At 33.7% G+C, this 13,241-nt stretch overlaps 1 protein-coding gene across 1 annotated transcript; it reads left to right on the forward strand.

Annotated features, from left to right (window-relative positions):
• The first annotated feature begins 1,092 nt into the window (after positions 1 to 1,092).
• LOC119528829 (ras GTPase-activating protein-binding protein 2-like) lies at positions 1,093 to 2,679 on the forward strand. The gene has a single exon (XM_037829070.1). The coding sequence runs from the start codon at positions 1,252 to 1,254 to the stop codon at positions 2,599 to 2,601; it is 1,350 nt and encodes a 449-aa protein (XP_037684998.1). The 5' UTR covers positions 1,093 to 1,251; the 3' UTR covers positions 2,602 to 2,679.
• Positions 2,680 to 13,241: the final 10,562 nt, after the last annotated feature.

Below are 13,241 nucleotides of genomic sequence, written 5' to 3' on the forward strand. Positions count from 1 at the left end.
TCACATGTGATAGGAATAATCTTATCTTCCACAGTATGGTATGAAGGCAAAATAAAATAATACACTTAAAACTTATTATCTGTGGTTTGTATTAGGTTAAACAATATGAAACTGCTGATAAAACCATGTTTTACTAATAAAATTGCCAATTGCATGTAATTACACCTGATATGGTTAGAACTCAGTATGAACATCTATGATGATGATGATTATGGTGATGGTGAGGATGCAGATGGTGATGCCATTCAAGGATAGTCACCTAGTACTGTAGAATAATCTGCAAGAGAGATAGTTTTTTAAATCATGGTATTTTAGAAAAAAGTATATGATTTGTTTGGGATAAATTAGTCAAGTCCATTGCAGGAAAACTGTATTTGACTTACCAAATAGTTTAAAAAATGATAACTACATACAAAAATAAGATTGAACTAATTCTCACTAAGTTAAAAGTCCCACAAGAAAGTGTAGCTACATGATCTTCTCTTCTCCTTCAGCTCAGATTTCATTTTTTCAGACTTTGCATACATTTTCCAGCCCTTTTTCTGGGTAACCCATGCATAATATATTGGCCCAAGGAAGTCTCCCAAGGGCTGCACAGAATCTTCTACTAGTTTGCAGTGCCCTTTCAGCAATTTCAACATATTCACTTTATGCACATAATTTTACAAGTCATACTCAAATAAACACACCTCTTGACAGCTTGTTTTGTTCCTGGAATGGCATTCTGTGTGAACAATCTTGAAATTTTATATCTCTCTATCTGAACGCTGTTTTCTAGTATGTTGTCTATGTCTCTGGCTGACACTAGCAATTGTATTTGAAATGTTTTGATTTTAGTAGATTATATCTGAAAACAAAATGAGAACTACCTTAACAAGAAAATGGAGTGCCATGTCAATATGCTGCATACATAAAACTGCTAGAAAATCTGTTCACTGCAATATCACAAAGCTATTACATATTACAGATAAAGACTGTGACAATAATAAGTACTAGTTATTGTTCCTACTAAATTTCATTGATATGTTAGCACTTGTTTATATTTGTGCTTTATAATAACTCTTCAAAAAAGATATGACCGGCAGTCAGGAGAGGATCTGGACTGTCTACGCGTTTTGGCTTGTAGAGCTTTTAATTGTCCTGGAGTGGGACTTATTGCAAGCTCTCAAATCTGGGGTCGTATTTTGTTGAGTCGAAAGTGAAATTTTCCTCCGGTCGATGTGACAGCATTTGACATTGTGCAGCAAAGAAATGGTTATGGAGAAGCCCAGTCCGCTGCTTGTAGGGCGGGAATTTGTGAGGCAATATTATACTTTGCTGAATAAAGCTCCAGAATATTTACACAGATTTTATGGCAGGAATTCTTCCTATGTTCATGGTGGAGTAGATGCTAGTGGAAAGCCCCAGGAAGCTGTTTATGGCCAAAATGATATACACCACAAAGTGTTGTCTCTGAACTTCAGTGAATGTCATACTAAAATTCGTCATGTGGATGCTCATGCAACCTTGAGTGATGGAGTAGTTGTCCAGGTCATGGGTTTGCTGTCTAACAGTGGACAGCCAGAGAGGAAGTTTATGCAAACCTTTGTTCTGGCTCCTGAAGGATCTGTTCCAAATAAGTTTTACGTTCACAATGATATGTTTCGTTATGAAGATGAAGTGTTTGGTGATTCTGAACCAGAACTTGATGAAGAATCAGAAGATGAAGTAGAAGAACAACAAGAAGAAAGGCAGCCATCTCCTGAACCTGTTCAAGAAAATGCCAACAGTGGTTACTATGAAGCACACCCTGTGACTAACGGCATAGAGGAGCCTTTGGAAGAATCCTCCCATGAGCCTGAACCTGAGCCAGAATCTGAAACAAAGGCTGAAGAGCTGAAACCTCAAGTGGAGGAGAAGAAATTAGAAGAATTAGAGGAGAAGTCGACTTCTCCTCCTCCTGCAGAACCTGTTTCTCTGCCGCAAGAACCACCAAAGCCAGGAGTTGAAGCTAAACCGGAAGTTCAGTCTCAGCCACCTCGCATGCATGAACAACGACCTAGAGAGCGACCTGGTTTCCCTCCTAGAGGACCAAGACCAGGCAGAGGAGATACTGAACAGAATGAATCTGACAACCGTAGAATAATTCGCTATCCAGATAGTCATCAACTTTTTGTTGGTAACTTGCCACATGATATTGATGAAAATGAATTGAAGGAATTCTTCATGAATTTTGGAAACGTTGTGGAAGTTCGCATCAATACCAAGGGTGTTGGGGGAAAGCTTCCAAATTTTGGTTTTGTGGTTTTTGATGACTCTGAACCAGTTCAGAGAATCTTAATTGCCAAATCAATTATGTTTCGAGGGGAAGTACGTTTAAATGTGGAAGAGAAAAAAACAAGAGCTGCGAGAGAGCGAGAAACTAGAGGTGGTGGTGATGATCGCAGGGATAGTAGGCGCAATGATCGAGGTCCTGGTGGTCCACGTGGAATAGTTGGTGGTGGAATGATGCGTGACCGCGATGGAAGAGGACCTCCTCCAAGAGGCGGCATGGCACAGAAACTTGGCTCTGGAAGAGGAACCGGGCAAATGGAAGGCCGCTTTACAGGACAGCGTCGCTGAAGCTCCTCTGTTGGCAGAGTTTTGGCAGTGGTACATTATTCATCGTGTTTGCATTCTTGTTAATTTTTTTTTTTTTTTTTTTTGGCTTTGGAATGTGACACAGCCTTTTTTGATCATTTTTTTGATGTGAAAAGCATCTTTTGGCTATCAGTTAAATTGAGGTGGACATTATTTCCCCAGTTTCACAGCAGGATTCACACTTAATTTATAAATCTAGACTTGGAGAATTAAGGACTGAGAAGTGACCATATCTTAAACCATCTACAACAAAATGAACTTAAAAGGACATGCCCAACTGAATTCAGGTCCTTTGAGTCAAAAAAAAATCCTCTGCTGCACATCTTGTTTAAGGACATGCCCAACTGAATTCAGGTCCTTTGAGTCAAAAAAAAAATCCTCTGCTGCACATCTTGTTTAAGTGTTACTGTTTCTGCCTATTAATTTTGGAAACACAAATAGTGCAATTTGTGCAATTGGAGAATCTTGCCTTTTTCTTGACTCCCCCCCCCAAAAATACAAACCAACAGAAACTTCTTATGCACTCATCAAAATGCGCTAATGGGTACTTTGAACTCCTCATTAACATTGACATCTGCAACAGGAGGCAACAGGGAAAACAAATCATCTTCTTTTCCAGTAGAGAATAGTTTGTGAAATGATGAAATGATGAGGGCATTTTATCTGCTTGCTGTGACCAGCGTGTGTACACACAAACCTTAACAAGACTACAAGTGTATTCCAGAAGGAAATCATTTAGTTATGAACTAAATACCACAATTCAGAACTTCAAATGCTATGGTCTTGCATATTAGACCAGATTTAGTAGCTCCATTTCTCAGATTTTTCTACCTGCCCCTCTTCAGTACAGAGATGGCTGGCTGCTCAACACACTCCTCCTCCCTCTTTTTCCTTTCTTTAAGCTTTGTACAGTGAAAATTGTCTTTACTGTATTTTTGTTCTTTGGTAATGTAATAAGCATGATGGTGCCTTCTATTAATACATCATTCCAGTCTTGCTGGTAATTTTGTACAGTATAGTGTATGAATTGCTGTGCTGCAAAGCCAAACAGCTGCAAAATGTTGAAAAATCATTGAAATGTATAAAAATTGCAGTATCTTTAAAATCAGTAAAGTTGACTAGCATATTATTTTCCCTTGTTCTTCAGTTAACAACTTTGTGTTCTCTGTGGGAGGGAGTCTTGTGTGTTTGGGAGGGAGAGGGAACAAGGAAGTCAGTTATTTGAGTAAGTCTCTATTTGACTTTTCTCTAAGCTGAGTGTGAATGTAGAAGTGTATCACTTGAGAGGTGCTTTGAAAAGTCAATCAACTTGATGTACATTTTTAGTGACATTTTAAAAGTGGTCAAATTCCATAAGTGGCAAGTAAACCTGAAGTGAGGATACTGCAATTTTCAGAGAAAAGAACAGCAGCTCTTAAGTGTTTGCATTTTCTGTTTGGGGTGGGGGGCAGGGAACACATTCATTTTGCACAATTCTTGAACTGATGTCAGCACCCACGTGGTCCTGAATTTTAAGTCTGGGACGACATCTTTTATTTTTACATGAATCTTTAAACAATTCTGTGAGCAAAGTTTGTAGCTCTGGATTATTATCTGTCTTTATATAGTAAGTTCCAGTAAACTGCAAGTATGGCAAAGGATATCAAATTTTATTATTGGAGCATTCAGTACATTACCAGTTTCTGATGTTTCAGGTTAGGAGTCAGGTAAACAAGTGTGACCACTTAAAGCTGCTTGTTAGCATGGAAGACTTCTCCATTCAATTTTAGTAAGAATAGAAAATGCACTTGACGTAGTAGCAAATTGATTCCAAATTATGCAACTGGTTGCAAAAATGATGCATGTATTTTGTTGTTCATGTATTAGGCGAAAGAATAAAAACTAAATCTTTTATCTCTTTTTTTCTCCCTTGAATGAGGTCTTCCATGTTTGAGGAAAAGTCTTGCACTATTGCAAATATTTTTGGGTACACAGATTTCTCATAGTTGCCGTTGGGGGGGGTGGGGAGTAAGGATTCCCGCCCCCCCCCCCCCCCCCCCGCCGTTTGAAACAGTTGTATGCTTTGTGTTGTTAGGTATAAGTACTTGAAGTTCTTAGCAGAAAAATTACTTTTTAAGGTTTGAAGTCTTTATTCAAACTGCTTTTAAATAAGTGGGTTTTTTCAGTGTTCTTTTTTTTTTAAGTGTATTTTCCCTCTACCCCCCCCCCCCCATTTTATATATATACTTTCCAGTCTAGGATACTGCCCTATTCTGGCCCCAAAAGTAATGACAAATGTTAAGTGTAATAGAAAATTAAATTAAGAAGCCATTCAGCTTCAGTCTTTATATACCGTGAATAAAACATCATATGGAGAGGTTTACATGGTGATTGTTCACCTGCAGTACTGTGGACTTTGAACGTTTTGTCCCCTTTTTAGTGAAACAGTAAAAATATTCATCTACCATTCCTGTTATTTGCTGTTTATTTTATTTTTGATGGTAATATTCTACCCTTAAGACACTATTCAACCAAATCGGGTTTTACTTTCTTGGCTTTAGTAAGTATAGAAGACAATGGATTACCATCTTTATTGCTGTAATGTGATAAGCATTATATGCTAGTAGAATCTAGTTTAATTGTTTCAGGTGGAAAGTATTCTTTGAGTTTCCATTTTGAATGTGTTTGGACTAAACATACAATAAACTACTGATGTCTGCAGCATTTAAAAAAAAAAAAAAAAAAAGATATGACCATCTCCTCCTTCAAAAAGGAACAAAAACCGACAAAAACTTGAGGCCCAGAGAAGTTAAGGAACTTCTTAAAAATCTCCTAGTTTTATATGGTATAAGTGGATCAGAAGGGAGGTGTCTTCACCATGATGAACAATGGCCTCAGTTTATTAACTTTAAAATGAATTTTAAAATAAAATAAAGCATAATACTTAAAATTAAATAGATCATTTGTTTAGAGTGAGAGATAAAATGGAATAATATAAAATGCTTATTTAAAATTAGAAATGGTAAAAAAAGTATGGAGAGAGAAACAGAAGGTAAATGCAATGAATACTAAATGCAAAGATGATAGATATTAATCCAACTGTATCAATTATCCCTTAAAATGTTCATAGTCTAGAAACACCAAGCAAAAGACAAAGATTGTCAGAGTGGGGCAACAAAAACACACACAATAAAACAAAACACAAGACACAACTTTATGTTGTCTATGAGAAATCCACTTTAAATATAAGGACTCGGATAAGTTAAAAGTAAAAGAATGAAGAAAGATATAGAAAAATAAAGCTGATGCAGCTATACTAATTTCAGAAAAAATCAGATTTCAGAAAAAGAAACAGTTTCATGAACAAAGAGGAGCATTACATGATGACTAAGAAGGTTAATTCACCAAGAAGACCTTACAATCCTAAAACTATACATACCTCATAAAAGAGCAACAAAATAAATGAGGCAAAAGGTGATAGAACTGAAAGAAGAAATAGACAAATTTATTGCTATAGTTAGACTTCAAATCCCTCTGTCAATAATTAATAAATCATGCAAGCAAAAATTAGTAACAGTGTAGATGACTTGAGTAGAATTGTCAATTAACTTGTTCTAATTAGTGTGTAATACTCCATTCCATAACAACAGAATACACATTATTCTCAAGTTCCTATGGAGCTTTCCCCCAAATAGACTGTACTCTTGGCTATAAAACAAATCTTAACAGAGTATGCTCTCACACCCCAGTGGAAGTAAAAAAAAATTGATAAGAAAAATAAATGAAAAATCCCCATATATTTGAAAATTAAGTAATGTAATGCTAAATTACCTACTGACCAAAGAAGTCTCAAAAGAATTAGGAAACATTTTGGAATAAATGAAAATGCAAGTTATAAAAAGTTTTGGGGATGCAGCTAAATAAAGTGCTTGGAGAGAATTCTGTAGAAATAAATACATACATTAGAAAAAAAAAGATCCAAAATCCATAACCTAGGTTCCATCTTAGTAACATAGAGAAAGGACAGCAATTTCCATCTAAAGAAAGAAAAGAGAATAAAAATTAGAGCCATCAATCAATGAAATTGAGATTAAAAAAAAAAAAAAGCAGAGGAAATTTAAAAACCAAAATCTTTGTTTTTTAAAGACCAGTAAAATTGATACACTATAACTAGGCTAAATAGGAAAAAAAGATTGAAAATGCAAATTACCAATACTAGATAAAACAAGAGTCGTTGCTACTGATCCTGTGGGTAATTATAATATGGGAACACTACAAACTACTTCATGCCAATTTCATGAAAGACACTAACTACCAAAACTCACTTAATAAGAAAAATAGAGCCAGAATAAACTTATGTCTTTTAAAGAAATTGAGTTAATAATTAAAATCTTCACAAAAAAAGAAACCCTATTAACTTAGGCTTCACTGTTTGTATAAGGTAGTTTGATGAAATTTTAAAAATATTAAAACTGTTACCATATATAGAACCTAACATTTTCCCTTTCACCCATAATAAGATATATATTTCACTGCTGTTGGTTACTTTCACAATGTTATACTACCATTGACATCATCCATTACCAAACCATTTCCATCATTCCAAATGGGAACTCTGTAAAAAAAAAAAAAAGAAAAAAAAATCCTAAATCAAGATATTTTCACTAATGAATTCTATCAAGTATTTAAGGAGGAAATTGTTATTAATTCTCACAATCTCTTTCAGAATATCAGAGCAAACACTTACCAAGTCGTTTTATGAGGCCAGCATCAAACACAAACCAAAAACAGAAAAAGGCACTACAAGACAAGAAAAATACTAACCAATATCACTTATAAACATGCACATAAAAATCCTTCATTAAAATCATAGAAAATAAAATCTAGTAGCATAAAAAATGTGCAATACATCATAACCAAGTATTGTTCATTCCAAGAATACTAGGCTGGTTCAACATTCATAAAATAAATGGTTATTGACCATATTAAATTATATCTGAAAAAATTATATCTGAAAAAATTATATCCAATAATATTAGTAAAAATATTACTAAACACAGACAAAACACTCAGTTATATTCATCACTCATTTATGATAAAAATTATGAAAAAAATAGGAATAGAAGAGAAATTCCATAACCTAGTCCTATTTTTTATCATATGAAAAGTTCTCTCCTATTCATATTATTTATCATATGAAAAGCCTGAATAGGTAACATGCTAGCATTGCATTATGGTAATTAAATTTTTGGATCTTTATTGTATATTATACTATGCATTTGCCAAAACCCATAGAAGATTGCAACACAAAGAGTGAATCTTAATGCGTGCAAATTAAAACAAAACAAAACAAAAAAATCCCAGGATGGAATAAGAAGTTTGACAAAAGAATCTACTCTATTGCAAATGCATGAAATCAGTGAAATGGGTGGGAGAAAATGGTCTTAAACTAAGTAACTTTGGAAATAAGTGAAGATTATAAAACTAAAGGCAAAAGGAACTGTAGAAAAATACTGTTCCCTATTGATAAATATGTTTCCCATGGGATTAACAATTTTAATATCATTTAAATGTGTACTGGGACTGAAAAAGGAAAACATGTGGCAGATGGAGGGAGCTAGATTTCTCACTGTTAGGGGAGGAGGTAACAGAGAAGATAGGGGGAAAACATGATTGATTCATGTAAAATGGTGAGGAGACCCTGTAAAAGAAAAAGTGACATCAGATACAAACTTGTAAACTTTTAATAAGTATGGACACTAGTTAATAATAATGCATCAGTATTAATTCACTGATTATGAAAATGTTCCATATTGATATAAGAAATTAATAATAGGGGAAACTGCCTGAGGAGTATACGCAAATTCTCCGTACATTCTTCACAACTTTTCTGTAAATCTAAAACTTCTAAATTCCACATTTATTTAAAAAAAAAAAGATTCTTCCAAGTAATCCTCTCATAAGGTGATGGTAATTTATTTTATCACAGTTTCTTAGAATTGTCATTGCTTTTCAACCTTTCCAATACTGAATGTTATATTTTTAAACTGTTGTACATCTTTCAATAAAAATACTATCTCACTGTTTTAATGGACTTTTCCCTGAATGCTAGTGAGGCTATTGAGCTTTCAACTTATTTTACTAGCATTTTCTATTTATTTTCTCTTAACTGTCATTCATATCCTTTGCCAAAGTTTCATTATTTTAATTGTCTTCTATTTATTTAGTAGGAGTTCTTTATATGTTTTGGATTGTTACTCTTTTGTCTAATATAAACTTTGCCAATATGTCTCCAAGATTATCATTTGTCTTTTAATTTGTCATAAAAATAATTTTAAAGTTTGTGTAGTTTTAATATTTGCTTATTGTTATTTTTTAAGAAGTTATTTGCTTAAGAAGCCACCCCAAAATAGACCTACACATGCATTTTTGTAGAATAATTATTAGCTTTTTAGTCCACCTGAAATTAATTCTTTTTGTGAACATGATGATGGGATCTAATTGACGGATAGCAAATGCATTCTCTCTTTACTAAATCGAAATATATACCTGAACAAGTTGAAATACTGAAGCCTATTCTATCATTTTGTATTTCCTTTCAGAGGTATAATTATATATACATGAAACAATTCCATGATATTTTAGTTATCACCATTTTATAATTTTTTTTTTTTTTTTTTTTGTCTTGTAGAGCAAGTCTGTTTTCCCTTCACTATTGGCTATTATTGAGCATTTATATCCCACATGGTTTTTAGAATCATCTTTTAAACATTCATTGAAATATATTTGGGACTTTATTATTTCTTTTGGTAAAATTACAAAGTTTTATCCATATTGATTTATATGTTTCTTTGATATTATATGTAAATTTTGATGAAATAAAAGGGATTTTATTTTTTTCCCATTGTTTCTTATTTGGTTCCTGTTTAGGTATTGAGATAGTCTTGAACTTTGTATGTTGATCTTATACATAGTACCTCATTGTACTGTGTAATCATTCCCACTAACTTTGCAGTTGATTTGCCTGAAAAGTCTATAATTTTATAATTTGGTAGAATAAATAATTTGTTTGCATATTTAAGGATATAAAATAGTTGATCTATAGCTCAAAATCATTAAAGTGCTCAAGAAAGAGTGAAATTATTTTCATTACCTAAGGTTTTAGTTAACTTGAGAAACTTGTTATGTTTAGAAACTCAGAATATATGTATATATTTAAGAATCTGATGTGTAAAATGCATTTAATAATTTAATTATTGGTGAGCTATAGAACAGTTTGAGAATAATAGTGATATACTTATTTGAATATCTTATAGCCTTAATGCCTTAATTTAGAATATTTTGTGGGAAATTTATTTGCATGTTCTGTTTTAATATACATTTCAAACCCCTTTATCATATTGCAATTAAATTACATTTGTCAAAATCGCTGATGATACTTCGGTCCTTTACCCAAAATATCTGACCACACAAGAACCAGTGAACTTTTCTCAAGAAAACAGAGTTGGGACAGGCATGGGGAATCCTTAGACCAAAAACTTTCACTCTTTTTGGATGCTGCTTAAAATATGATTTGCGAGATTTTGTTTGGACTCTAAAGAAAATAGAATCTCTTACTATGAAACTGGCTGCAGCCTTCTATAGCTTTTTATCTTTTTTTTTTTTTTTCACTGCTCTGTCCCCTACAGTGTATCCATGAAGTGCAGAAAAAGTTCACAGCAGATGATTATACTAAGGCACCAAAGCCACTGGAGTGTGAGATAATCTTTGTAGTTGAGAATTAGTGTCTAAGGCAACCAAGCGGGAAACCAAAAGGGAGTTATTCCTTTGGTAAACTTTAATGTCTAAGATACACCTGAAACTATAGCTGTTTGTTATTGCTCAAATCCATAATTTTGAACATTGGGTTGCATGTTAATAAATGCTATCTTTTTCTTCTCTCTTACTGATGTTAGCTTAGTTAGTAAAATGTAAATTCCAATGACTTAATATATAGAACATTTAAGCAATATTATAGCTTGAAATATTTGCAATTAAGCAAACAAGATGACTTTTGTTAAAACTTTGAATTATGTAGGGTGGAACCCAAATTGGCGTGGATTTTTCCACATTTTGGAGTATGATGCCATTAAGGAGGTATTTTACAAGTGGAGAAATTCCATAGGGTATAGAAGAACATCATAAAACTGATTTTTATTGTGTTTTATATACATGAAGTCACTGTAACTTTATCATCATCATGTCCAAGCCCAGCTTAGTAAATAGATCCACAACCCATAATCAAGTAAAACACCAAACATAGTTAACTTCCACATTTATATTTGTTGAAGTTGACCTGAACCTAATATCCTCTGCTCTTTGCTTGAAAGGGTTCAACTCCACACTTGTAACAACTTCCATTACATAGAAAGGACCCATGATATTTTACAACTAAACATTAGATAAATTATGACAACTGTTAAATTTTATTGAAAAAGTAAGTTATATGCATATATGTGTTGAGAGCCTTTGGACCATATTCTCTATTTAGCATTTGTTTTGGGGAAAAACTTAATAAAGCAATCCTTCCAATAGTCTATTTCCAGCAAAGTAGGTTAAAAAATGAAATGGGGATACTATTTAGAAATTTGTGATAACATTTAAAAAGAGGATGTGAAAAGAAATCATCTAAGAGAGAGAAAAGACGGAGGAGTCTGAAGGATGGCAGTGTATGTCAGTTCCACTCATGACCACACTAATCAAATGCACATTCAATGCATTGAAATGAAATTGAATATGCTGCTTTATGCCCCATAATTCAACATGTACATCATTAGAAATCTGACATGAAAGAGGGAATTTAGTTCTTTTCCCTATTAATTGTAGTATAAATTTCTCTCAAAACTTCCCAGTTTTTCCATCTTGCTATGAAATCCAAGTCTAGGTAAGTGATTTACAAATAATCTTTTTTTCACTGTTTTCTGCTGTCTTTGCAAATGTGGTTGTGCCTTCTAATGTCTCTGTGGCATTTTCACAACAGGAATCACCATTAAATGTAGTTTCAGGCATTAAAGCATTAAGCCAAGAATGATTAGAGATGTTAGGAAGTAGTAAAACACCTGCCATTCCAAACCGTCTTTAGATAATAAAAACTGAGTCTTCTTTGTGTTTATAACTGACCCATTAACTATGTGCTGGATATTCTGAGCAAAGCCCCTGCTGTTTTCAGAATTGAGAACTCAGTGCTGATTGGTCTTGCAAGAACTGCCAAGAGATAACAAGAAATGATTTAAAGGGTTATGAAAATAAATTCTTCATGCTGTTAGATGCTCTATTACAGAATTTGAGGGTAATATAAAATGGCAGGAAATTCTTTACCTCTAATGATACTGGCTACCTGATGAAGTATCTGTTTTTCTTAAATATTGATTTTGCTTGTCCCTAGTACTTAAACTAGTACCATGCTAGAGAAGACTTTGTAAAAAATATCAATTTACTTTTTGGCTACATATTGCTTAATAAGTTGCATCTCCATTATTTTACTTACCAACTTGAAATAACTTGAGATGTCAATCTTTCTTTCCCCCAGTTATAAAAATCATAGAGAGAATGAAAATGATGTCTTTTGAAAATTCTGTTAACTTTTTCATACAATTTGATTCTCTCAAGAATAACTACACTTGTAAACATAGTCTAATTACACTTAAATTAGAATATGCCTAAGGAAAAAGAAGTGTTGTGATAAACAAGGTGTCATGCCACCCAGATCCTGCTTCAAAGAAGAATCTGTTTCCCAACTTCTGGGCAAATTGTCGGCAGACACCCTCTGGTTCTCAGCCCCTTCAGGTAATGCCTCAGCTGCAGAGAGTAAGCTCTTCCCAGTCACAGTCAATTATTGATAATCATCGAGATATAAAGCCCAGCCATTTTGGCCCAAAGCAGGAAAACTCTGATGGGTGGAGCTTAAGTGTTTCAGAGCTACACGTGGGGTGGTCAAAGGCTATCAGTTAGGCTGTACTGTAGCAATTCTTTTACTTCCTCTGTTCAATCCTGCTTACTTCCACACCTGTAATAGGTGTTGATTCCAAGGACATTTGCTAAAATAAATCCTACACACTAAACTTTATTTGAATATTTTATGTTAACCATAAAATCTAATCTATGCAGTTAGTACCTTGAGTAACTTAAGAAAGCAAATGATAAACTGGGATGTTGGAGCTACATCATTCACTGCCATTTGGCTCTGAGGACCCCATCACTGTTAGTAGGTGGAGCTCAGATAGCCCTTCACAAAAAGTGATATTTCAATGACAAAACTTTCACCAATAATGTATTATGATAGCACACCTGTGCAAAGGAAAGCACTAGCTGGTAGGATTTATCAGATGCTTGAGAAAAATAGGGGAAAGAGTAATTGCAAAGAAAATGGAACTGAGCATCTCTTGCTCAGCTTTACTGAACTCTAGATGGAGATACACAAAATTTGGGTGATTAATAGACAAATAACAGCTTAAGTGAAATACAGAGACTCCTTTTGATAACTTCCAAAGAGGTCCTCAGCTTATTCAGCTGAAAATCGGAGAAAGCTAAGGGCCAAGACCAGTACTTAATTATAAGAGTAGCTGAGTTCCAAAGAAATTTAGGTGCTTGAATAAGGTATAATT

The sequence above is a fragment of the Choloepus didactylus genome, chromosome 3, assembly GCF_015220235.1.
Source record: "Choloepus didactylus isolate mChoDid1 chromosome 3, mChoDid1.pri, whole genome shotgun sequence".
NCBI lineage: Eukaryota > Metazoa > Chordata > Mammalia > Pilosa > Megalonychidae > Choloepus > Choloepus didactylus.